The sequence below is a fragment of the Setaria italica genome, chromosome VII, assembly GCF_000263155.2.
Source record: "Setaria italica strain Yugu1 chromosome VII, Setaria_italica_v2.0, whole genome shotgun sequence".
NCBI classification, from domain to species: Eukaryota; Viridiplantae; Streptophyta; class Magnoliopsida; order Poales; family Poaceae; genus Setaria; species Setaria italica.
In genome coordinates, this window is record NC_028456.1 from 27,110,150 (window position 1) to 27,134,972 (window position 24,823).

The 24,823-nt window shown below is 51.2% G+C and overlaps 2 protein-coding genes across 2 annotated transcripts; one reads left to right on the plus strand and one right to left on the minus strand.

Annotated features, from left to right (window-relative positions):
- Nucleotides 1-1,261: 1,261 nt before the first annotated feature.
- On the minus strand, nucleotides 1,262-4,039 carry LOC101756558 (lysine histidine transporter-like 8). Its single transcript, XM_004976439.3, has 5 exons — nucleotides 3,511-4,039; nucleotides 3,238-3,374; nucleotides 2,696-3,123; nucleotides 2,453-2,584; nucleotides 1,262-2,358 (listed from the first exon to the last, which is right to left on the minus strand). Exons 1-5 carry the CDS (start codon nucleotides 3,894-3,896, stop codon nucleotides 1,864-1,866), a joined length of 1,578 nt encoding a protein of 525 aa, XP_004976496.1. The 5' UTR covers nucleotides 3,897-4,039; the 3' UTR covers nucleotides 1,262-1,863.
- Nucleotides 4,040-15,060: 11,021 nt separating this feature from the next.
- Nucleotides 15,061-16,134, plus strand: LOC101756975. Its single transcript, XM_004976440.2, has one exon. It carries the CDS (start codon nucleotides 15,061-15,063, stop codon nucleotides 16,132-16,134), a length of 1,074 nt encoding a protein of 357 aa, XP_004976497.1.
- The last annotated feature ends 8,689 nt before the right edge of the window (nucleotides 16,135-24,823 follow it).

A 24,823-nucleotide genomic window follows, 5' to 3' on the forward strand; every position in this document is an offset into this window, starting at 1 on the left:
CGATCTCACCTTCACCAGGCCAGATATCACTTATGCAGTTCAGCAGATTTGCCTTCACATGCATGATCCCCGAGAGCCCCATCTCACTGCTCTGAAGCGCTTACTCCGTTACCTCCGGGGCACTGTGGACTACGGCCTCCTTCTTCACCGGTCTCCCTCCACTGAGCTTGTTGTCTACACCGACGCTGACTGGGCCGGGTGTCCGGACACTAGGCGCTCTACCTCCGGCTACGCCGTCTTTTTGGGCGGCAACCTGGTGTCCTGGTCGTCCAAGCGTCAGCCGGTGGTCTCCCGCTCCAGTGCCGAGGCGGAGTACCGCGCTGTCGCTAACGGCGTGGCTGAGGCATCCTGGCTTCGGCAGCTCCTTGTCGAGCTCCACACTCCTTCTTCCCGGAGCACTCTTGTCTACTGCGACAACGTCAGTGCGGTGTACCTCTCCACCAACCCTGTTCAGCACCAGCGGACCAAGCATGTGGAGATTGACCTTCACTTCGTCCGGGATCGGGTCGCCATCGGCGATGTTCGGGTCCTCCACGTCCCGACCACCTCTCAGTTTGCTGACATCTTCACCAAGGGCCTCTCGTCACCCGCCTTCACCGAGTTTCGCTCCAGCCTCAACATCACCTGTGGCTAGTTGCGTCTTGGGGGGGCTTGTGTGTGTGCCTTTCTTTTCATGTCCAGTCTGCAACTCCGCTGCGTCGGTAGTTCAGACTGCGGGGGAGTGTTGGTGTACTATGTGTATTAGGGCCCAATAGGCCCATGTAAGACATCTACATAGCTACCCTCTAGGGTTAGCCCATAATCTATCTATTACCTTATAGTAGTAGCTACACTGAAACGTCCTATATGACTGCCAGCTTATAGAAGAGTACCGGTACAACTTTGGATTGCCTGTGCTAAAATACAAAAAAAAAAAGGTTTGGATTTTCAGTCCATCTAAGCTGTAGTTGCAGGCCAGTGTCTTGTGGTGCAGGACGCGACGTTGCACCAAAGCTGGCACTTCAATTGCGAAGCATAGAATAGAACGGGGAAAGCATGGCTGCTTGCTATTGAAATGCATGTTGTGCCAACACTTAAGAGGCCGGAATCCAGTTGGATTGGCAGCTGATCTGATTGCTTTTGGGAATTCTCGATGACGGCCGAGCCACTAAACAATACGTGGATGAATCTTTGTAAATGTACTTAGTGCATTTCTCAAGCACTGGAGTGGTGAAAGGTTCTTATTAAAATCATCCAAGAACATCTCAAGGAAGAGCATGTATGGCCTTGCTATGTAAAAACTATATTTCGAAAGGGGACTTCCTTGTCAGTCCAGACCAGAAGCCAAACCATCATATGCTAATACTCGCGATCCAAAAAACCTGGGGGCACATGCTAATACTCTGCGCCGGCGAGGTCGCGCCGCCGCCGGCCCCCTTCGCGTCCTCCGCCGCTGCCCCGCCCGCGCTCCCCTTCCTTCGAGAACGCGCACCCGACCGCCGCCTCCGTCCCCGCGGGCGCCAGCAACGACGAGCTCCTCCGGCTCCGCGACGCGAGATGGAGCACGGCGGCGGCGAAGGCCGGCGCGGGATAGGGCGGCCGTCGCGCAATCTCCAGCTCTCGTGTTCCTCGTAGAATTAGAATGCATCAGCGCAGAGCGGGCGGGGAAGGATTTTGGCCGCTTGCCATGAGCATGGCAGCTCTGACGACATGTAGTGTGGAGTCATACGCCGATAGCCGCCGGAATCCTTCTCGGCTGGAGGCATAGCGCGTGCTGATGGGGACTGACAAGGGACACAACATCATCCATTTCTCATGAAGAAAATACTACAGATTTAAAAGCATCGCATGTTGCATCCAACTGGTCCACAAATTTGCATGCGTTCACTGGAAATCCGCAGGCTTGAAGAACTTCACACGCAAGCCTTTCTCCACGAGGCCCCACAGGTTTCCGACTATGAGCACGAAGCTTATGCTCATTCCAAGGATTCCCAGAGCCCAGTTGACGTTCCACGTCGCCGTCCCCTTCCGCGGCTTCTTGATAGCCACCCACATGAAGCACGGGTACGCCAGCGTGACCGGCAGCGAGATCCCTCCCAGGAGGCCGGCGAGCTCCGACAGGAACGGCAGCGCGACGGCGATGAGGAAGTTGACCGCGCCGAAGAAGGCGCGGAAACCCGAGCGCAGCCACCAGGGGCACGGCCGGTTCTTCTTGTGCACGTACCCGGCCTCCATGTTGTCGTACACGGGCATGGCGTAGATCTGGAACGTGGTCAGGCAGTTGATGATCACCAGCAGCGTGGTGATGCCCAGCACCAGCCGGGACACGTCGCGGCTGTGGAACTTGTACAGGGCGCTCAGGATGCCATTCGGAGGTATCTGCGTGCAACGACCGTAGTACGAACTTTACAGATTAGTCACTGAGAACATTCCAAAGATCATTCAAAAAGGTCATGCGTAGCAAGTAGAGTACCTGGTTTCCGTAAGCCCAGAAGCCACCGATTGCGAGGGGGTAGAAGCAGAGAGCAACGATGGCATAGGCTACCTTGACGCCCTTCCACATGGGAACATGAGAAGGATGTTTCATAGTCGACGGCATGGTGCCCTGCAAAGCAAACACACTCAGTGACCCTTTTTTTTTCCCACCATTAAAGTGGACAGTACCCACAGAGTGCTGTGTATGTACTGTGAAAAGATAGAAATTTTGTTGACTTACCTGAATCTCCAGTACAACATTGTGGCCCCTGAAAGCGAATGCAATGATTCCGAGGCCATTCACGATCCCCAGTGCGGCGTCCACGTCGTTGGGGGCCTTGACGGGGTCGTAGGACACGCCGGGCACCCTCCCCTTGGCGATGGACACGACCCAGATCATGGTGCAGTAGGCGACGGCGGCGGTGGCGCCCACCAGCGACACGCCGGCGATGGAGTTGAGGTTGGGGAGCTGCGACAGCAACACGGCCGCGCAGATGAAGACGAGGTACCACTCCACGGTGGTGAGCGGCCGCGCCAGGCACGCCTCGCCGCACGCGATGCCGAACAGCATCTTCATGCTGCCGCCGCCGACGATGATGAGTGCCGTGCAGATCCCCGCCGACAGGTACATCACCGGGAGCAGCGCCAGGATCTTGGCCCATCTCTCGCCTGAAGATACATACCGTTGCGTGAGAACAGGGCAGCAGAAAGTCAATGAAACAGCCCATTGTACCGGTGGGTTTTTAAAAGTGAAAGGAAGGCGCGGGAGTCATGGAAACGCACCGAAAACGGTCGTGGCGAGGTGCATATACCGGCTGTACCGGACGCCACCCGCGACGGGCTCGTGAAGCCTGACCAGCAGCCACAGCGTGTAGAGCTGCCACGCGAACGCCAGCGTCAGGCAGATGATCGCCCACGTCCTGCGACAACCAAAGAACACAACGCTGTCTGAGCCATAGTGGCGGCGCGAGGATCGAAAGGAAGCATGTGCGCGCGTAGCACAACGCTAGCTAAAGCTACTAGGAGCGTCATCGTCGGCAACGGCACGGCACGCACCATCCGAGGGAGGCGAAGGCGGTGGGGAGCACGAGCGCCTGGAACCCGATGCCGGAGGAGAGGTTGTGGAACGCGGCGTAGTAGGCGTTGCCGCTCCGGGACTCGGTGATGGGCAGCCAGGCGTCGCGCGGGTCCGCGAGGCGCGTGATGTGGCCGACCTCCTCCAGGCAGCCCCTCACGGTGGCCACCGCCTTCCGGACGGGGCTCGCGAGCGGCGTCGCCATCGCGCGCAGCGGGGACGCCATGGCCCGCAGCGGCGACCGGCCGCCCGGCGCCGGGGATGGGGATGGGGAGTGCATCCGCGACGGCGGGGTGGACACCGGCGGGGGCCGCGGCGTCGGCGGCGCCGACTCCACCTCGCTGATCGCCTCCTTGCCGGACGACATGATGGCCGCTCTGAGCCTTTGGTGCGGGCGCCCGCTCCGGCTCTCTGTCTCTGCTGACTGCTGCCTGCACCTGCGCTGCCGCTACTTACCAGTGACCAGTCACCAGCGCGGTTGGGTGTGGGTTTGTTGGCTCTCCGCAGCGGTTTGCGGGACTCGGGGATTTATAGGTGGTTTGCGCCTCGGTCATGCAGGGGGTTGGTGGTGACTCGAATGGTGAATTGGTGAATCATGCGGCGTCGGTGCGGACAACGCCGTGCCGGGCGGCCGGCCCGCGAGCCGTGCAGGAAAGTTGACTCGAGGGGGAGACGATCACACACGGGTCCTCTCCTCCTGCACGTCATGTAATAGTTCTCTGTTGGCCAGTACCAAACCACATGCAGTTCAGGTATGCAGCAGCAGGCAGGCGTGGTGGATCTGTAGCACTTCGGCAGGTCTGGACGTCTTCGTGCAAGGTGAGCTGTACTGGGATATCGGTTACAGAAGCAATGCATTGGTGAGTGATCGGACAAATCAGGCAGGAATGGCGAGCGATGGTCCTACACCGCCAAGACGCTGCCACTGCTAATTTCCTGCTCCGTGCTCCGTGGACGGTGCCGCACACGCACTGCTGCTGCAGGTTTGTCTCAGAGTCATTTCAGGCACACCACGTTTCAACCTCAGACAGACGACGCGGCGGCATACGTTACAAGCAGTTCGACGAGCGCGGTAACTCTGCTGCCAAACGGACGGTACTAAACTAAACCCAGCAGCCTCACAAGCCGGCCGGTCGGCAGGCCGTGCGTGCGTGTCGCATAGAATCGCCGGGAATCATCATAGGCTTCGGAACGAATGAATTCCTCGCCATCGATGATGGCACACTGCCGTCGCTGTCACCTTGTCGTGGTAGCGGGGGGTCAATTTTGTCGGGGCCAAGATCGATGCAATGGCAAGCACCCGCCAAACACGCAGGCCACGGATGCCCTCATGGTGTCCGACTGTCCGGTGTCGGCATCAGCGCACCAACGGTTGGACGGAGCGCCGGCCGGCCGATCGATGTGGCTTTGTGTTGCGCCTCCGGCGAGACAATTAAACCGGACGAGCGCTGGGCGTCAACGGATCTCGGTGCGGCGATGTCTACGGCCGTCGACTTTCATCGCTCGCGTGACACGACGGTCGATCAGAGAGACACGAGCGAGAGAAGTTCCAGGGCACTCCACTGCTACAACTTCCGTTCCCGTGGCAACGGACGATTCGTGCAGGGATCCTGTCGAAGCATCGAGTGCTCTTGGTCTCGCATCTTCGGCACGGGATTTTGACACGACGTTGGAGTCGTAACGAGGAGATTTAGGCCCCGTTTGTTTCTTTAATAACTCCTAAAATTCCTATCACATCGAATGTTTAGATACTAATTAGAAGTATTAAATATAGACTAATTGCAAAACTAATTGATGGAGACTAATTTGCGAGACGAATCTATTAAGTATAATTAGTCTATGATCTGACAATGTGGTGCTACAGTAAACATGTGCTGATGATGTATTAATTAGGCTTAATAGATTCATCTCGGGAATTAGCCTCCATCTGTGTAATTAGTTTTATAATTAGCTCATATTTAATCCTTCTAATTAATCTCCGAATATTTGATATGACATGAATTTTAGTCCGAGCTGAACATCCAAACACCCACTTAGCGCATATCTCCACTCTTTTGCCATCTTCTTTGCCCTGCATGCAGGTAAGGGATCGAGCTAGATTTCATGAATCCGCGGAGTACGGTGAGTGGCACATGCTAGATGCTACTTCTATCATGGTAGGTACTTACGCTATCCAAAGCTAAAGTTGTTGCTGAACTGCTGATGCAATGTAACAGCCGAGTGCGAATGTGACAACCGCTCATCAGCTACCTCTCCTCTGACGAGTCATTGTCAAATGGCGAATTGGGAGATAGGAAGAAAAATGCGATGCGACGCGACGCGTGCCGTCACCCTTCATCATCAAAAACCATGTACGTACAGGTCTATGTTTTTTTTAAAACGACAGAAACCATGTAAAAGTCTAAAGAAAACATTTGCAGTTTTCCGAGACGATCCCAACAACCATGAATCCTACAGTTTGAATACCGTCCACGCACGTCAAAAAGGGCACGGGTCCAATGATGAAAGGCAACCAAAGTTATAGATGTTGTGAGGTTCATGGCATTGACAAAAACAAAATTCGCATGCCTTTTTTTTGGTCGCATGCTGACTACTGGCACAAATTAAATTCCGTTTAGTTGTACAACCGCCGCGATCTTTTTCATGGTTGGTGTGCCTTGGTGGCCGAGAGGGTCGGCGCAGGTCTCGCAGCGGTAGTTACGAGCGTTTGACAATGTGTTTGCACACACCAACCGTAGTACTCAAGCGGTCAAGCCCATGCACGCATGTATCGCGAGACGAGCCCATCTGGCCTGGCCATCCACCAATCCTCCTCCCACCAGGCACCAGCACCAGGTGTGGACTTGTCAAAAGGGAGCCGTGGAAACGAGCATGATGAAAAGGAAACCAGCGCGGGTCATCGATGGGGTTGAGTAGGCTCGGGCACGCCCGCGCAACACATCGCAGATCGATCGCTAGCCGCGAAAAGCAAAGGCGAACCGGATCGCGTGCAAAAGCTGAGGGAAAATCGACGGGAATACAATGATGGAGTGGAGGAGCTAGATGGCCTGGAAAAGGCGGATAGCTAATGTGGGGATCGGTTTCGTCTCGTAGGGGTAGGGGCGTTCGCGTCCGGAAAGGCCGACCGGTGCGCTAGCTATCGTCTACGAGACACGGATAGAAGGGGGCGCGTGGTCACGTCATGCGTGGCGCACTCGCGCAAACCAACCAGCGCTCCCTTTTCCCCCCGCTCACTTGGCTTTAGGCGCGGGTGCACCGTGCACGTCTGAGAAAGCAACGGCACGGGCGCGCACGGCTTCTTCTCGGCGCTGCCGAAGAACCCGGCGGCTGGTTGTTTGGAAGCGGCGGAATGAAACGAACGGCAGCCTTGCGCGCGCCAACCGGTCCCGTCCATCGTCGTCAGCTCGTCCGGCAACCGGCCGTGACCCGCATAGCCATCGCACGGGCCGGAACGGGCAGGCAAATTGTGACAAACTCGTCAGTCCAGGAGGCCTGAGGAGGCTCCAGCCAGCCAGTTCCCACACACTGGGAAACAGGCCCGGTGTACGAAGTAAGGCCTTCAAAAGCCACGCTTGAAAGCCCAGATACGGATGAGTCCACATGGCGGGGCTCTCTTTATCTGGGCTCAACCATCTTGTGAAAGATATGGTTAGGCCTATATGCGTAATGCGTTCATGGAGAATTACGCTTCTCAGAATTACGCATTTTAATACGAAACAGCATTCGATTAGGAACGGCAGTCGGGCGGGTTTGACCCGAAACCCGATGGGGGCGGGGGGTCTGTTTTTCCCCATAAATTTGCGGGTTCGGGGATCTGAAATTGAGCGGGACGGGGATGGGTTTATAATTCCCCCGTTGGTGGCTCACGGGGCTCTAAGTGTACATTTCAAACAAAAATCAGGTATAGCCCAGCCCAACAAGGAACCCTAGATATATAACTCTCCACTTCCACGGTTCCACCCAGCCCGTCTCCCTACGTCCTGCACAGCTCCCGCACGACCGCACCCCCCAATCCCCGTCGCGGCGCCGCCCGCGCCCCTCACCCGCGAGCGCCACCCCTAGTCCCTTCGGTGGTTCAGGTGCTCATCCTCCTCCAATCCTCCTCAAATCTTTGCTAGCTATTGTAGCTATCTGAATCTTTGCATTTTTTTTTCAGTCTTTGTTGCAAGTAAGCAATGTCGACTCCTAGCACCAGTGGATCCTATCCTGTTGCTACATCATCATAGGACGGTGGATCTGGATCTCAAGTGAAGCAACTGTTGCTTCTCATCCTCTTACTCATGCACGTGTGTTGGCACCTGCATCTGATTCACCTACAGCCCCATCCGATTCTACTGCTCCAGGTACTGAAGATGTGATAGAGATAGGAAATGATGTTGTGGTTGGTAGTAAGAGAAAGCAAATCTAAAGTTTGGAAAGAGTTTGATAGGATTAGATTAAACGGGAATTGGAAGGGAAAATGCATCTGGTGTAAGAAAATGTTAGGAGGAGAAACAAGAAATGATACAAATCACTTGCGCGGGCACCTTGAGATTTGCCAGGATAGAACTGTTAGAAAAGGGTTAAAACAGTCCACTCTTAAATTATCTGCAAACCCACAATATCAGACGGTTAGTTTGGAGAAATACACATTTGATCAAGATGTAGCCAGGAAAGAACTTGCACTAATGATTGTTGTCCATGAGTACCCTCTTTCCATGGTGGACCATGTTGGGTTTCGTAAGTTCGGTGCTACATTGCAACCTGCATTCAAAGTGGTGTCTAGAAACACAATCAGGAAGGATATCTTGGATATGTATGAAGTCTATGTTGAAGTATTTGAGGAAATTGAGTTCTTGTGTTGCTGTTACTACGGATCTCTGGACAACAAATCACCAGAGGAAAGGGTACATGGCAGTGACAGCCCATTTTCTAGATGATAACTGAAACTTGAAAAGTTTTCTTATTAGGTAATAATAAAGCATACGACAGCCCAATCTTGTTTATCTTTGTATTATTCATTATCTGTTGTTGACAGCTAACCCTAAATCAACTGTTGTTGATTAATGAACTACAACAACAAATGAAGTCATCAAGACTCCAGAAGCTCATCACCTCATTCTATTACTTAAGGACTCATGTTGCTGCTCATTTCTATTTGAACTAGGCATTCGTGTCTTGTAATGATCTTTTATTATGTTCCTATCTGGAACTCGGATATTTGTAAGAACTTTATGGTGCGATCAATGACTATGGTTGGATTATTTGGATATTTGTATTGTGTGGTAGTGTGCCTAAGTAGTGGTATTGCTGTCCATATTCTGTTTTTGTATAACTCTATCAGTGAACTGTGAATCTGTGATCTGTTCCGTCACTATTGCTCGAGTTTCGGGGCCTGTCGGGTTTCGAGCACCCGCGGGTTTTAGGGGCGGATTTTATTCTTAGTTTTTTGGATGGATCCGCGGAAGCTCCACCCGACCCTAACTCCGACCCGCCCCATTGCCATCCCTAATTCGGATATTCTATACTTTCTTTTTTAAGAGAAGCGAGCATGTTCTTATTTCTTTTTGAAAGACACGAAAAGATTCCTAGCGTTAATAATTAATATATATAAGAAGGAGAGCAATTAGGCAGGTTTATTCTAGACGTTGTCATAACACTTGAACGGCATCCAAAGCCACAAGGAATGGTCGTGATTCGTGAAGCTTTGCTTCGCGTCCAAGGTTACGAGCTCCCCTGTGTCTTGTGTTGCCTCGGCAAGCTGTTCGCTTGCATCTCCCGGTAACAACGCAGCACCATGCTGCTTGCCGCAAAAAGAATGTACCGGTATCTTTTGTCTTTCTATGTTACACGAGATGCGAAGTCATTAAGCGATTGGTTACACAGGCTTTGTTCTTGCGTTTACTAAAGACCATAATTACATCGATGTGACCGTCTAAGTTCGTCAGTCGTCACACATGGCACCTGCATGTGTCAACAATCGAAAAAGACATACAAGAGCATAGGAGTCATCTCTGCAAGAAACAAGCAGGAGTTTGTTGCACGTATCTGTACCTTTCTTCAGACTGCCCAGAAGCAAACATATCATCTGATCTGAAGTTGCTGTCAGAGTGTCATAGCCGTTCAATGCTGAATGCGTTTGTCTGCAGAAACAAAACGGTCCTTGGCGCGTTGCTTTCTATCTCCTACCTGCAGAGACCTGAGACGGCGATCCCTTTCGGTCGAAGCGTTCGCCTTTCACATCTATCTATATATTCTAGTCATGTGGTTATTCTTGCTGCATATCTTATTGTGTTTTTAGTCCTCTACTTATTAACGGGTTTGTTGTGCATGCTAATGGTCGAAGCTGAAGGACATAAGCAGGGGCGCCTAACGCTGACATCACTCTTCAGTCTTCATCACATTTGTTCTAGCTCATTGAATCAAAATCAAACTGACATCTTTGTCTGATTTTAATTTGCTGGGACAAAATTGTTGTGCCTTTGCAAACATGATTGAAAGGGAAAATAAAATGAATTCATCAGACCCGTAGTTTGTGCTCAAAATTGTCAACATCATTTCAGTCTCCAAACTGCTTCTTGGCATATTTGTAAGAAAGAAGATCGATGAAATAAAATTTCCCTACTCGTGCTTCTTGTAGGGCACCGTAAACCATGATGTCACACAATAATGCCCGTGTGGTTCATAATGACCAATAGTCCTAATCAAAGCCCAAAGCGACGACAATTAAAAAAAGGGTCTGCGGATTGTACCCGTATATTCACTTGGGATTGCTCTGCAGGGCGGAGTGGCTTGAAAAAAACAAGTCTTCAACAAGGCCCAAATTTGTTTCGCAAAAAAAAAAAGTCTCAAACTTGACCTGGTTTTTGGCTGCATCCCAGCTGAAAAACATTTGAATACGCCGAACTGAATCAATGTAAGATACTGGCCGCAATCGTCGCGCTAACCCTGCATTTCTTTTCGTTTCGGCAAACCCTAATCTATTAATCACGAGGAGCGCCGCCCTCTTCCAGTTGCTGTTCACGGGATACGGTTGTCGACCAAATGCCAAGCCCGTACTTCGCTTGCGTGGTTAATTAAGCTACTCCCAAGATAAGCATTAAGCACAACAAGCTAAGAATGCCATTTCCGTTCCGGATTAATCAAATTGCACGCTCTCCCTAAACATTTTGAGCTCGTTTATTCCTGAATACACAACAGGTGTGTTGCCGTGTGGGGCAGACCGACAGTGATGGCCCACGGTCCCGATGCCTCATCCATAGTTGCTTTGCACGACGACGCGATTTGTGTCTAATCTAACCTTTCCAAACTGATTACAGAGACCACGTCATTCCAGGTTCATGTTTCGAACATAAATTTTTTCCTCTTCAGTTCATCTTCTGAACTAATCTGACGTTTACGCCATGTGTGTTAATTTACCGTTCACTTCAAGTCACAAAATATCCATTGTATTAGGTCAACACCAAGTTAAGAACCGCAAGTGTCGGTCATCAGAATCGGAGATAATAGTAGTTAACAGAGGATCGTTGTTGGCGTCACGAGGAACAGCAACACAGATGAACCCTCCAAGTCACTTTCAGAGTGGTTCTTGACCAGTTCTAGGTCAAGAGTTCTGATGACCAGCCACGGAGCTAGGGTCCTTTTGGTTGAGCTTTTGAACTTGCTGTAGCTTCTCCAAAAGCCAATCAAAGGGGTTGACTTCCACCCAAAGCTATAGCCAAAAGCAACTTTCCCCTAGTGTATTTTTGATAGCAGCTCAAACCTTGCTTCCACCGGCTGCAAGCAACTTCTAACTTTTCAAGAAAATTACCCACGCTTCCACTCGTAATTCACGTACACCTTCGTTTCTTTTCTTCTCCGTCAGCTCTCGCTCGCTCATTCCTCTCTCACGGCGGCGCCTGCTCCCTCTCCGGCGCCCCTCTCCGCCTCCCTCCACTCTCCTCCTCCCAAGCCGGCGTCCACTCTCCTTCTCCTAGGCCGGTGGCGGCACAACTCCTCCATCCTCTTCCTCCTCCGCCGCCATGTACCGGCGCCTGTGGAGGAGAGGACGAGGAGGAGAGGGAGGGGGAGGATACCGGTGCTGGTTGCCGCTGCAAGCACCGCTTCGCCGTTGAGATCCGCGGCGCCCGCTTCAAGGCCACCTCGTTGCGCGCTTCCCGTCCTCCCGGGCTCCGACGGCGGTGTAGCTCCTGGCTGGCCGCCCCTCTCCAGCGACCACCCCTTCAAGGTGGAGCTCAGGTGGTGACGTAACTTCGGGTGGTGGCGATTTGGTTTTGGTGGGCGGAGCTAAGGGAATTTGATCAGTGGAGGAGCTCTAGGTGTGGGGCAATGGCGGCAGGGAAAACTCAAATCCCCAACGGGGAAGTGATCTCGCGTGACGTCGAGTGGTGGCTAGTGAGGTGAAGGGGGTGTGGGCGTGGGAGATTTGAGATGGTGGAGTACGGTTGGAGTATTTGTCTAGTGAGTGGAGCTTGTTCAGCTCGAGCAGGCGCAAGCGGAGGAGCTGTGGCCGAGCAGCTGCAGCTGGGTGGCAGAGCGGTGGAGCAACAATAGCGGTGGACGGGCAGCAGCGCGGCAAAGCAGCAGCAATAGTGGATATGTTGCAAGAGCGGCGGAGTAGCAGTTGATGCCTGGACCTGCGTGGAAGAGAGGAGAGAGCGGATAGGTAGCAAGAGCAACAGAGCAACAGCTTGTGTCCTGTGCGGTTGGGAGATAAGATAAGGAATGAAAGGGGAATGGATACGGACGGATAAAGAAAATTAAAAAAATTATTGATTATTGGTTAATCTATAATTATATTCATTAACCATTTTCATTTCATATATAAATGGTGTTATAAATTGAAGAAAACATAAATTCATAAAAATCAGAGAACAACATAGTATTTTACGATCAATTTGTATATCAACAATATCTCAAGCCTTCTCAAACTTTCGAGGGCATTACAGATATTTCTTAACAAATCTACTTAACAAATCTACAGTTTCACGGCTATTTCAACTAAATAACTTTTAGCTCTTTCACAGCTCACAGCTCACACCAGCTTTTTCCATAGCGTATACTAGCTTTTCCACAGTTTACGGTCCAACCAAACACACCCTAAATCATGAAGTCAAACATCCAGTTATGGTGTGATCGCACAAGGGACGTCGGCCGCGGTTCACGAGCCAGAGGTCAATGCAGGGCATCTATCCTCTGCAAGCTCGTGCAGCTTGCTCACACGTCACACAGAACAAGCCATTAAGCAATGTATCACACGGTTCGAGATACACACAAATTTTCATGGGCATACCATGTGGTGCACACGTTCAGATTTCAGAATGTTTGTGGACTACAAGTTCTGACCACATTCGTTTTTTAAATCGTTAAAAAAGGTTCTGGCCACGTATGCATGCAGCTGGAGGCTGGAGCTAGCTGCGTAGACTGGCTGATCGGCCGTGCAAGAGCCAGAGAAAAAGATGAGAGAGGCAAAAACAGGCGTCTCAGTCTCCCCTTCGCCCCTTCAAGCAAGCTCGTGTTCCACGCGTAAAATGGCTGAATTATACGCCTAAGGGCATCTCCAACAAGGTAGCTTAGAGATAGATTAAATTTTTTTTGAATAGATGAACAGTGCCGAGTACTGAGTACTAGTGACTAGTGAGCGCCTGGCTGGTGTGTTTGTGTCCATTTGCTTCATGCTGTGAGTATCCCAGGGGGCAGGAGAATATACAGCGCTGCCCACCAATCCAACATGCAACGTACCCGAACCAAGAGAGCCAGCAGGCCAGCACCACGCAGAATATTTTGCTGAATTAATGCTCTCGAGGCAACTTTGTGAAGCATATCCAGCGAACGTTGGATAGCTGTGAGTTAGCTGACAATTTTTTTTTTCGTTTGCAAGGATGGTAGTAGCACACATGCACACCTTCTGCACTTGGATGAGAAAAAGAAGATACATGTGAGATGGCAGGAATGTAGAATATATGTTCATCCAACCGGGTCATGCACATTTAATCACACTTCTTTTGATGGTCACCCATTAGAAATCAAATTGTCCTACCTCGAAGGTTATGTTAGCCTTCTGTTTTCCTTTTGTAGGGAGCTTTTCTAATGTTCCACCAAGAAGGGTCGGGAATATATGTACCAATAATTTAGTTTTTTTTTGTTCGGATGGAATTCATTTCATTCAAATTTCCAAATTGTAATCCAAATTTGCCCAACAGTGTAAAAATCTTGGCCGATTTTTTTTTCTAGCTGTCGTACCGGTTACCTCCGAAAAAAATCTTAAGAACCGGTAAGCCAGACCCTGGGTCTAGAACTCAGTGACGTCATCCAGGGAGGTGTTTGGCATGAACTAAAAGCATGCGTGTCACTAAGCGCTCAAGTTACGTTGCCAACTTGGCTCAAGATGAAGTTGTCGTTTGCATTCGGCAGTTTGGAGAGATCGTGCTCCAACCTGTGTTCATGAGCTACTATGTCGTGATTGTAATCTTGTATCAAATTAATGAGATGCACTCTTCTTTCTCAAAAAAAAAAAAAGAGATGAAGTTGTTGTTGTTATTGTTTAGTGCGATCGTCGACTGTGATGCTGAGGTAGTGAGGTTGATGGCGATGGGTGTTCTAGTTTTGCTGGGTTGGTGAACCGTGCTGATGCGCATTAGTTTAGCTGTTGTAGATACCTGCTGGCGGCATTGGCAAATGGCAACGTGTTAATCTACGAGTAGAGTACCAACTACAGCGCCAAGTATCTGTTTTAGGCAAAATCCCCGATGATAAGGCAAGGTCTTTCGCCAGAAAACATTAGACAATTACCTTCTACTCTTCTACAAGGAAACTGTCGGTTATGGCCCATCGCTTACTGTTCGCAAAAAAGATCATCGAAAAGCTGTTGGCACCTTTGGCGTGAAGCCCTGAACAAACGAGCACCTTGGCGTCGCATCTCCTGGCCCTCACCGTCGTCTTGCACTTTTGTTGTCGTGCGGGACACACCGATAGTCACCGCACATATGATGGGCGCCGGTGTGGTAGTGTACGGCGCAAATGGAGTGTAATTGCCGGACGCCCCGGCCGGCCTCCGCCGTGGACCCTTGTCCGCCACTCCGATCCTCCCCGCCTGCTACGGGGGATCCGCGCGCGTGTCCCCAGAAAGGCTGGAGGCCTGGAGCGGAGGCGGAGCCACCCCGACCCCGCCCGGCCCCAAACTGACCCAAGTAAACCCAAGGAAAGCGTCAAACGTAACGGAGCAAGCAGCCCATGACCGCGAGCCCGCAACGCACGGGGGGCAGTCAATGTGGCCGCCGAACGGCACGGCACCTGGCTCGCGCTCTCGTGCCGCAGCCCGCAGCCTGTATATAAGACCCACACGACGGGATGCCCGTCGCCACCCTGCACCGCAGCCACTCCGGCCGGCCAACGCAACGCAACACACGCCTTCCTCGCGCGTTTCCCAGGTCGCGGGCTGCTCCACCTCCACTCCACCTATAAAACCCCCCGCCTCCGATCCGCCACTCGGCACGGCAAAAAGGCATCGAATTTGGAACGCGCCCGCGCACCCGGCCGAAGACGCGCGCGCGATGGCCGGGTACCGGCGCACCATCTCGTTCCCGGCCCCGAAGCCCGCGGCGGACGCCTTCATCGCGCTGGCGGCCGCAAGCGACAAGCTGGCCGCGTACCGCGTCCGCTCGGCCAGCCTCCCCTGCCGCTTCCACCCGCTGCTGCTGCAGCTCGACGACGACGTCGCCGCGCTGCGCCTCGTGACCGGCCAGTCCCCGCCATGCGGCCCCTCCGCGGGGGCGCCGCCCTCGGCGTCGTCCGTGTCCGCCGCGGCGTCGCAGGTGGGGCGGGTCCTGGTCTCGCTCTCCGAGCTGCTGCGCCACCCGCAGGCGCAGGACCCGCTGCGCCGCCTGGCGCGGTCGCGGCTAGCGGAGCGGCTCCTCGACGACTTCCTCCGCCTCGCCGACGCGCACGGCAGCTTCCGCCAGGCGCTCGTCGCGCTCGCGTCGCTCCAGGCCGAGACGCGCGCCGCGCTGCGCCGGGGGGACCCCGCCAGGCTCGCGTCCGCGTCGCGCGCGCAGCGACGCGCCGGCCGCGACCTACCGCGCCTCGCGGCCGCCGTGCGCGCCGTGGCCGGCAGGAGCCCCGAGTCGCTCCCCGAGGGCCTCCCCGCCGACACCGCGGCGCTCGCGGCCGCGGTCGCCGACGCCACCGTCGCCGTCGCCTCCGGCTCCGCGGCCGTCTTCTCCGGCCTGTCCTCGCTCTCCAACTCCGCCGCGTCCGCCCGCGTCGAGGTCGCCTCCACGCCGTGCTGGGCCACCGCCCCTGCGAGGCTCGCCGGCTCGTCGGACGCGCCGGGAACCAGCCGCCACCGCATATGGTGGGTGGCCGACCTCGTGCGTTGGATGTCGCGCGCCAAGCGGCGGTCCGCCGAGAAGCAGAACGGCGGCGACGACGAGGACGAGTCCTCCACCGTCCAGCTCCGGTCCGAGGCCCGCATGAAGCCTGAGGAGCGGGCGCGGAGGGCAGCATTGGAGCTCCACGAGAACTTGGAGCGGTGCATCGCCAGCGTCGACGGCAGCGGCGAGAAGGTGTTCCGAGCACTGGTCAACACCAGAGTGTCCTTGCTCAACATCCTGAGCCCGAGCTTCTGATGTCCGAACCACTCGAATTGAAATTTCAGTTTTTCATTAGTCTGCATGTTTGGACAAAATCTGTACATATAGGAAATATCCTCCTAAAGGAGTCAAATCTGTTCGTTCACTAGCATCTATCAAGAGATTTGGAACCGGGCGTTCTTAAACTGCAAAAGTCGCAACTTTTGACCGTCGTGTTCTTGCCAACAACCGATCGAACCGTAACGCAGCATTCTTCCTCAAAGTCTTCGTCCTCTGCCCTATCCAGACTCCAGAGTAGCATCTAGATTGAACCAAAAAAAAAAATCGGCTGTTGAACTATGCAAACAGAATATGCTTAGTGGCTACCTCTGCAAATCCGCTGAAGAATTTGATCGCCCATGGCTCCAGCCGCGGAAGAAGAAGGTGGTCACGTTTGGTTGTCCAGGAACTCCTAAAATACTTATCACATCAAATGTTTAGATACTAATTAGAAGTATTAAATATAGACTAATTACAAAACCAACTGCACAGATGAAGGCTAATTTGTGAGACGAATCTATTAAACCTAATTAGTCCATAATTTGACAATATGGTGCTACAGTAAACATGTGCTAATGATGAATTAAATAGGTTTAATAGATTCGTATCCATCTGTGTAATTAGTTTTATAATTAACTCATATTTAATCCTTCTAATTAGCCTTCGAATATTCGATGTGACATGAATTTTAGTCCGGACTAAAATCAAACACGCCAAGAAGAATGACCAATCGTCAATCACTACAGCATGGCCTGTTTCTTATCCAAATGGTGCAGGTTGTCCACAGCTGAAACAAAGTACAATACCAAATTTGATTCTGATCCAGGTTAGAAATGGCCAAAATTTGACGTCTATCCATCACTCCATCAGCGCTACTACAAATTGGAGCACTGTACCATGACGCAGACGCACTGCACAGTCTGCAAAGTAGTTGAAAGTATCGGTATTATCCAATCCATTGGTGCCCTCGTGCTGCCCTGTCTCACCTGAATGTTACTGTCGCCGTGCCATCACAATTCGTCAAGTCGAGGCCACAGGGATGCCGGGATCATGAGTAAACACAGCTATCTTTTCCCGAGCTCGCCGTTGTGGATGGACGAGAGCAGGTCACGTGCGGTCGGGTCCCGGCTCGTGTCACCTCTGCCCCTTGCCGGAGACATGCTCCTCTGGTGACGGTTGTGCGCTTGCGAGGAACATAGCTGGACGCCTGCGCTCGCGGCAGGGGGGAGCACGCGCCCGCCGGCCGGATCGACTCGACGGACAGCTCCAGCTCCGACCCCTCTGGTGCGCGGCGTGAGTTCGGTTGAGTCGGTGAGGATTCCCCGATTCCTGCTCACTTTTATACACTTTTCGACTTGCCCTCCCACGCCGTGCCAATTTCAGAAAGACCTCAAAAGGGCTCCCTCCGCTTAGTTCATGGCGTTGAGTGCCACTGTCATGTGCGTCGCGCATTGCGATTGCGTCGGGATTTGTCAGTCGTCATGTGATCAATACATGCAGCGACGTGGGCGAGAGAGAGATGCCATGTTGCCAGGTTCCCCATGGCATCATGAAACATGAAGACAGAAGAGCACATCCATCTCCAAAAGCGGCGCATGTTTCTCCAATGTTTAACTGATCACGCTTGCATAGTGTTCGGTATTAGTTGCCTTGAAAATTTGATGAATTTGCAAGCTTGGTTTTGAATTCAGGACCTACGATTCAGGTTTACAAGCCATGGTCGCCGGCACCACCGGGGGAGCCATTGCTGGCAGCAGCAGCAACCTTCGTGCTGGACGCGGTTTCGCACGAGGCATCAGTGCGTGGCACGTTATTGTATACGCTTAAGCTTGACCACAGCAAGGCTCGCCACGGCACCGATCAGTTGATCAGTTCGACCTCCCCCATGTACAAAACAGATCGGAACGTCGCGACGGCACATGCGCCAGGCGACCGGGTTCTCATTGTTTATGCCGGAAGAAGCTAAGGCTGGATCCATGGCGTCCCCCGCGTCGGCGTCGCGCGCTGGCACTGGGTGAATATGAAACGCGGGACGCGCAGGGCTTGGCTGGTTGGTGCCCGACACGGCTGCTCCCCAGTCCCCTCGGGGTCCGGTGGATGTAGACTCGTTAGTTCCACGTCGATCTGCAGGCACTCTCGTCTCGTCTTCCACGCTTCCTCCTGGTGCTCTCTGTGGCCAGCGTCCTGGCCTCCTGGGCCCATGGCTCTGGGGCTGCCGGAGCGCTGCCCTGTCGGCCGGGTGCTTGGGAGAGTCCTGCTTTGGCCAGAGCTCAACTCAATGCTTTTTTTTCCCTTACAAAAATGTTTTTTCCAAGTTGTAGCGGATCCATCCTCTGCTCAAAAAAGGAAAAAAAAAGTTGTAGTGGAGACATCATTCATGTTGTTTGTTGGATCTGGGCTTCAAGTTGCGGGTATATACACTTGTTGGACTGGATTTCAAAAAAGTTATGGCCCAACAGTGTTCCATGGCCCGGTTTGCTTCCAATCTTTTTTTTTTTTTGCGAGGGACTCCAAACTGATTCATCTTCCAAACCAAATAAATCTGAGTAGTCAAATTCACATTGAAAAGGCATGCTCCGAATTAATATTGAACTGGCATCACTTTATATAGATTTCACAAATTCAACCGTTCATCACAAGATGGTTGGCTAGGTTCAGAAAAGCCCAAAAGTAAATCATGGAAAAGTGCTAATCCCAGAACTCCAAAGCTTCAAGAATACGGGCCACATCTGCTCCGCCTGACTTGCGCTTTTGGGCTTGGGCTTCAAGTTGCCGTCATATATATTACGCTTGTTTCAAACAAGCCTGGGCCTAATTCCCTTGAATTGCGCCTCCTGACTGCAACTTTTGCCTGGCCTACTAGCTTCTGGGCCATTGATGTTGCATGCAGTACTTCAACTGTTCAAACCAATCCCAAATCTAAAAGGAAATAAAATTTTATCGATTCAACAGTAAGAGGATTGTATTGTATACATTCATGCACCCGTCTTCAGTCTTCTGCTTGTCATAGAGCAAGGGGTAAGTGAGATTCAAGAAATGGAGAGCTCTCTCATGCAGCCCCTGGGCTCGGACGGAGCTCCATTTACAGGCCTGCATTCCCCTTGAGAGGCACCGAGGCAGGTAGATCTTTACAAGACAGAGTGGTTGAAGGTTCTGAACCTCTCCATCCATGGCTCCAGCAGGTCACTGAACCTCTCCACGATCCCAATGGTTGTCCCGAACCCCCTGATTATGCAGTGGGCCAGCACCAGTATCATCATGGCCTTGCAGTTCGGCCTCCTGATGGCGGTGAAGGCCAACGCGCATCATTTCCGCTCCGGTGCAAATTATTCTCCCCCTACAGGTAGCTCTCCTTGCTTTGGCTTCAGAGAATCTCTGAAAGTTGATCCGGTCAGCCAGCGGCCACACCACGCATATGCGTAAATGATGACTGATCGGGGCAGAAGCTTGCGTGCGTTTTCAGTACAAGGTTGTGGCCATGTTTAGACTTCCAACTTGACACTATGCAAAAAGAAGATACCCATCACATCAAACTTGCGGTACATACATGGAGTACTAAATGTAGACGAAATTAAAAACTAATTATACAGTTTTATTGTACTTTGCGAGACGAATCTTTTGAGCCTAATTAGTCAATATTTGGATAATAATTTACAAATACAAACGAAACGCTACAGTATGCTATAATGCTATAACAGTAATTTTGCACCTCCAAACTTTGGACAACTAAACAAGGTCTGTAGATCTTCTTTGCCCCAGGTTGCGTTGTGCTCTCCTACTCGATGCAGTAGTGATGGCCAAGACCAGGTTCGATAGTTTTGGATCCTTTCTAAGCAATCCTATTTGCAGCAACAATCCTTGTACATGTGATCGCCTATCTCTGTGTTGGACAGTCGGTTGGCAGCGTCACGTGTTTGTCTGGTGCTGTCATTTTCGCTCGCCACTGTGTGGGGGTGACGCATCGATCATGTCGCTCAAGCTCAGGATTGCTTTGAGACGAAGCCGATGATGCATCTGTTGTTTGTAAATAATGACTCACCCCTGTCTATTCCTATGCAAAAATGGTTGTTTCTGAGCCGGGACTGTGATTGCGAGCACGAAAAAAATTCAGGTTTGAGTTTCAGCAGCATAGCACGGCATGGCAGCAGCAAATGCAGAAATGTTTTCTCTCTGGCGCCACCCTTTCGCACAGTACGAGAAGACAAACCCGAAAATGGAACGGCAAAAGAGCAGGAAATCCGCGGCGAAAGCTTGGCGCAGATTTGAAGAGCATTCGAGCATGTGTACTGCACGATTTGCATGAAGGGAGGCTGCCTTCAATTCGGAGCACGGCCTCCACCAACTATTGCTCGCTGCTCCTACGCTATGAACTGTGCTGAAAACAATGGAGCACTTATTGAGGTGAGCATAGACTTGTCTTCGGGTGCTGAAGGATCACGCGAGGACCAGGGATACGACCGAAGCCGCGTAGTATGATATCGCTGGGTCACAGCAGGAGAATAATGCATTGTTCCGCTGCATGAAAATGTTGGTCCAGGATACAATGACAATGGTGATAAAAAAGGCCTGTGCCTGTATTTTCAGTTATTGTACACCAAGTACAATACAACCATGATTTTGCACTTTTACTTGGGAATAAGTTTATTTGACCCCGTCTATTTCAAACTGACTACGTAACCAAGCGGGCTAAGTAGTCAACGTGGTGTGAGGGTGTGAGCCTGTTCCAAGTACTATCGAACTTGATGTGCGCGTACGTATCTCTCTGTTGACAATCCGTACTTGGGAGGGATTAACATACAGTATCATACTCCATTTGCCGTGCACTAAGCGACATTATTGTCACTTCATTTTGAGATTTGACTTTGTTTCGGCGACGAGATCCACACATTTTGTATACCGGCTGGCAAATCCAAAACAGCTTTTTTTTTCCTTAAAAAAAAATCCAACAGAGCTCGTGCATCGAGCAAGACTTCTTGTTCTTACAAGGAAGAGAGAAATGGGCAGGACATAACAGAGAGCGTGGTGATTAGTGAAACGATTTGTTTAATCACCTGCAGTTATTACAGCACGATTCTTTAAGCGAGTCAAAGGCTAGCATTCGATCAGGGCAGAGTAGTTTCGTGCACCATGTGAACTCTCGAGTCATGCTGCTGTAAGGGCAGTATACGGATTGTTTGACAGTTTGCATTGGCCCCACGTGTTTTCGAATTGGAGATCGATATATACGAAAATCCTCCATATACAATCACGCTGCGATCATGGTAGGGTCTCGGGCCACATGATAGGAGACTCGGGGGCTGTTTGGCTCGGGCCACAGCTAGCCACGCGCGGGTGAGGTGTGCCAAAAAATCGAGTTGCTATTTTGTTCCCGAGTAAACAGCTTCCGCCACAATGAATCGTATGCAAAGCGTGGCGTGGATTTTCCACGCCACCACCTATGGTGCCGCCGCACATGGCGTAGCGATCGGTGGCCTGCAACCAAGCTCTCACTCCTCAATAGAGTAATCGTAATGTGTGCTGATGCCAATTAGCTAGGTGGCTCACAGCCTCATGGGCCCTCTTAACCTCGCGAGTGGGCGTGATAATTGCTGGACGTCACCGCGAGTGGTCAGCGTTTTTTCTTTTCTTTTTCAGAACATGGTGAAGCTGGTGTTATGTTATTGTTACCGTTCAGGTCAGAGGACATCAAGTGATGATGATCTCAGTGGAGAAGGCTGTCAGGCATGGCTCTCTGATGCTATCCTTTAAAAATGCAGGACGTTGCCACATCTTGAAGCCTATTGACAAATTGAATACTGACCGGATAGGACTTGGGAACGTGATTTTATAATGATGCCTCCCAGCACAAACAGGATCATGGCACCGTTCTGCATGAACTATAGCATTGCACCATTCTCCTCTTTGCCACTCCGTCAACTGCTCAACCCTTCGCATGACAGAGAATATGGCATTAGAATAGACTCAAGAGCTGCTAACCAGCACTCCTATTTTCAAGTAACTGTTACTGAGATCTGACTCCGAGACTTCCTTCTCACCGGAATCAAACTCAAAGGTCTGGCTCTGGCTCTGGCTCTGGCTTTGCTCCTCCAATGGACGAAACAAAATTGATCCTACGACGACAGCATGTCGCCTCTAGCCTTAACCTAGACTAGACTCACGTGGCCTTCTTTGTCCCGATCGTGAACAATGCTCGTGGATGAATGACATGCAACCTTTCTGTCACTCCTACTCCACAACTGGAGCCATCCTGAGCTGCGTAGCATGATGGATAGTTCTAATCAAATGAGCCCAAACTAGGATATACATGGGTCTGTCTTTTGATCTCTTTGTCTTTTTTTATGCAACGAAATAAGTCGCTAAGGTCTGATGTTGCTCGATGGAAGTCTTGGAAATTTTATTAACTTGGTTTTGAGGTTTATTCAACTGTAAATTGACTGTGGTGGAAGTAGCGAGTACCAATTTAGCGCTGCTCCTTCGCAAGCTATGATTAGGGATTTGGCTAAAACCACACCATCTCCTCTAGCAGATGCTAGTGCAGCTTCGTGGCTCATGAGGAACCGGCGAGGGTCATTTTGCCACTGAATTTTGGCAGTGTGACCGCCTTGTAGGTTGTAGGCTATGGGGCCGTTTGCAAGTCCAAAAATAATGGAGAGTTTTTACCAACTGTTACCTAAGTATTTGTCATCGTTGGGGCGTTGTGCCGAGCGAAGTTGGGATTTGCATGCGGGATAGGTGTGTCATTCATAACATGTTGCTGTCTCGAAAGTGGTGATTGTGGTGGCGTGGTTTGCAAGTATTGCAGCTCATCCAATTCCTCTTGCAATTTTGCCAGCTATTTTTTTTCACTATCTTGCTGGCCGCTAGCCGTTGTGCTTCCAACTCTTGAGCAATCTTTCCTTTTCTTTTTTCAGTGTTTCGAGCTGCTTTAATACCGAGGCCAATTCTTTTTCTGCCTCCCCAAGTAAATCGTTTCTTGTGCTTGTTTCTGGTTGTGCTTGGTTCAAAATCTCCACCTCAACTATTTTTTTTTCTCACTTCTTATTCTTAAACTAGTCTTGATTCTTTTTAATTTCTCTAGGGTGTCTATGTTGTCTTGATCAATAGGAACACGCCCTCTCTCTTGCTCTCTTTCACCCTCGGTGGTTTCCTGCGGTGCAGTCTTTTTCTTCTTTGTGGTGGCATCATGGGTTATTTTGTAGCTGAGAACACGGTGGGCACCCTGTTGGTCTCAAATGAATTCGACACCAACAAATGTGTTAATGGAAAGAGATAGCACTTGTAAGTTCTAAAAAACAATGAGTCTCCCTTTACAACGGGGTAGGACTTCCCTGACTCGTGAGCCACTTTATGTTCCGGAAATGTCCCTTCTCAACTATTACATTCCTAGAATATGCCATACATAAAAGTTATTGAGGTAACATGTACAAATTGAATTCCTCCATGTGGTCACGCTTCTCATGCCCTCGTGTAGTCACGCTTCTCACGCTTCCATCTTTTCAACCTCGGGACTTCACCTTTGTGCTGGAGAAAAATGCCCAACCTCGTGGCATTCGGTCCGTCATGTTGCTTCCAAGAGCCTGCAACCTCGCAACGTCTCCCTTCAGGATCTCCCCCTGAGTAAAGAGTAAAACAGGTGAAAGCCCGGTGTTCAAGATTGACTTCGAACATTCGAGGGTTAGCTCAATTGGAGTTTAGTTATCAACCAATAATTGTCAGTTTCGAATCCTCAAAGCAACAAGGAATATGCGAGGGTACGAGTTTTATTACCAGGATAACTTCCATGAAAAGTTGCCAGGTTAACCGAGTTTTGTTTCTTGATCCAGAACTTACGAGGTTAAAGGATTTTTGTCTACGAACGGCGCTCGAGGCCCAACATTCACCTCCTTAGCTGGTGCTTAGCTTAACCATACCATTCAGGAGGCACCCTGCCACAGTGGTTAACTGTCATGAAACCGTGGTCGAATTGATGAGGTTTCTGAGCTGAATCTCAGTCCCTGATTAGTGTTCACGGAGGGGGAGCAGGCCAGGAGGGTCAGGCACTCAGGTTACAGGCCTGAACGGGTCACTGGAGGCTGGAGCGATGTGTGGCCGAACAGACGAACAGCGGCAAGTGGAGCTCCGTCTCCTGGTCGAAACCTACTGTGGTAAAAGGGCAGAGGCCTGAAATGAACAGTGGGGGCACGTAGAATTGATGATTGAAGCAGGGAGCCAGTGAAAAAAGCATGGCCAGGCCTGGGATCAATGCCCTATCTATCTCTGGCGCAGTGGTTGCATGGAGTTAAAGGCATGGCCGGTTTCTCTGAGACAAAGCCCAGAGCCCAGCGGCTGAAGAAAGCTGAACAGCTGCAAGAGGTGCAGCGGCGTGATCGGCTGATCGCTTCGCAGGAGGCAGGAGTTGGCGCCGAGATCTTGTCACACCATTGCATTGCTTCTCTGACGCTTTGCTCCATCAGATTTGTCTCGGTTCCCGCAAAGATTTGGAGCAGCGGTCCACTCTTAGCAGCGGTATCACTCACTCATGAAAGTCAGAAGCGCAACCGCAAGAGTGCAAGAGTAGAGCGTCGACAGAAAATAGGAACGACGAGAGAAATCCGCACCGGCGTCTGATTATTTCTTCAAGACTTGAATACTTGACACTTTAGAGACTAAATCGGTCTCAAGGGTAGTTTCACGGAGAGTTTTATGA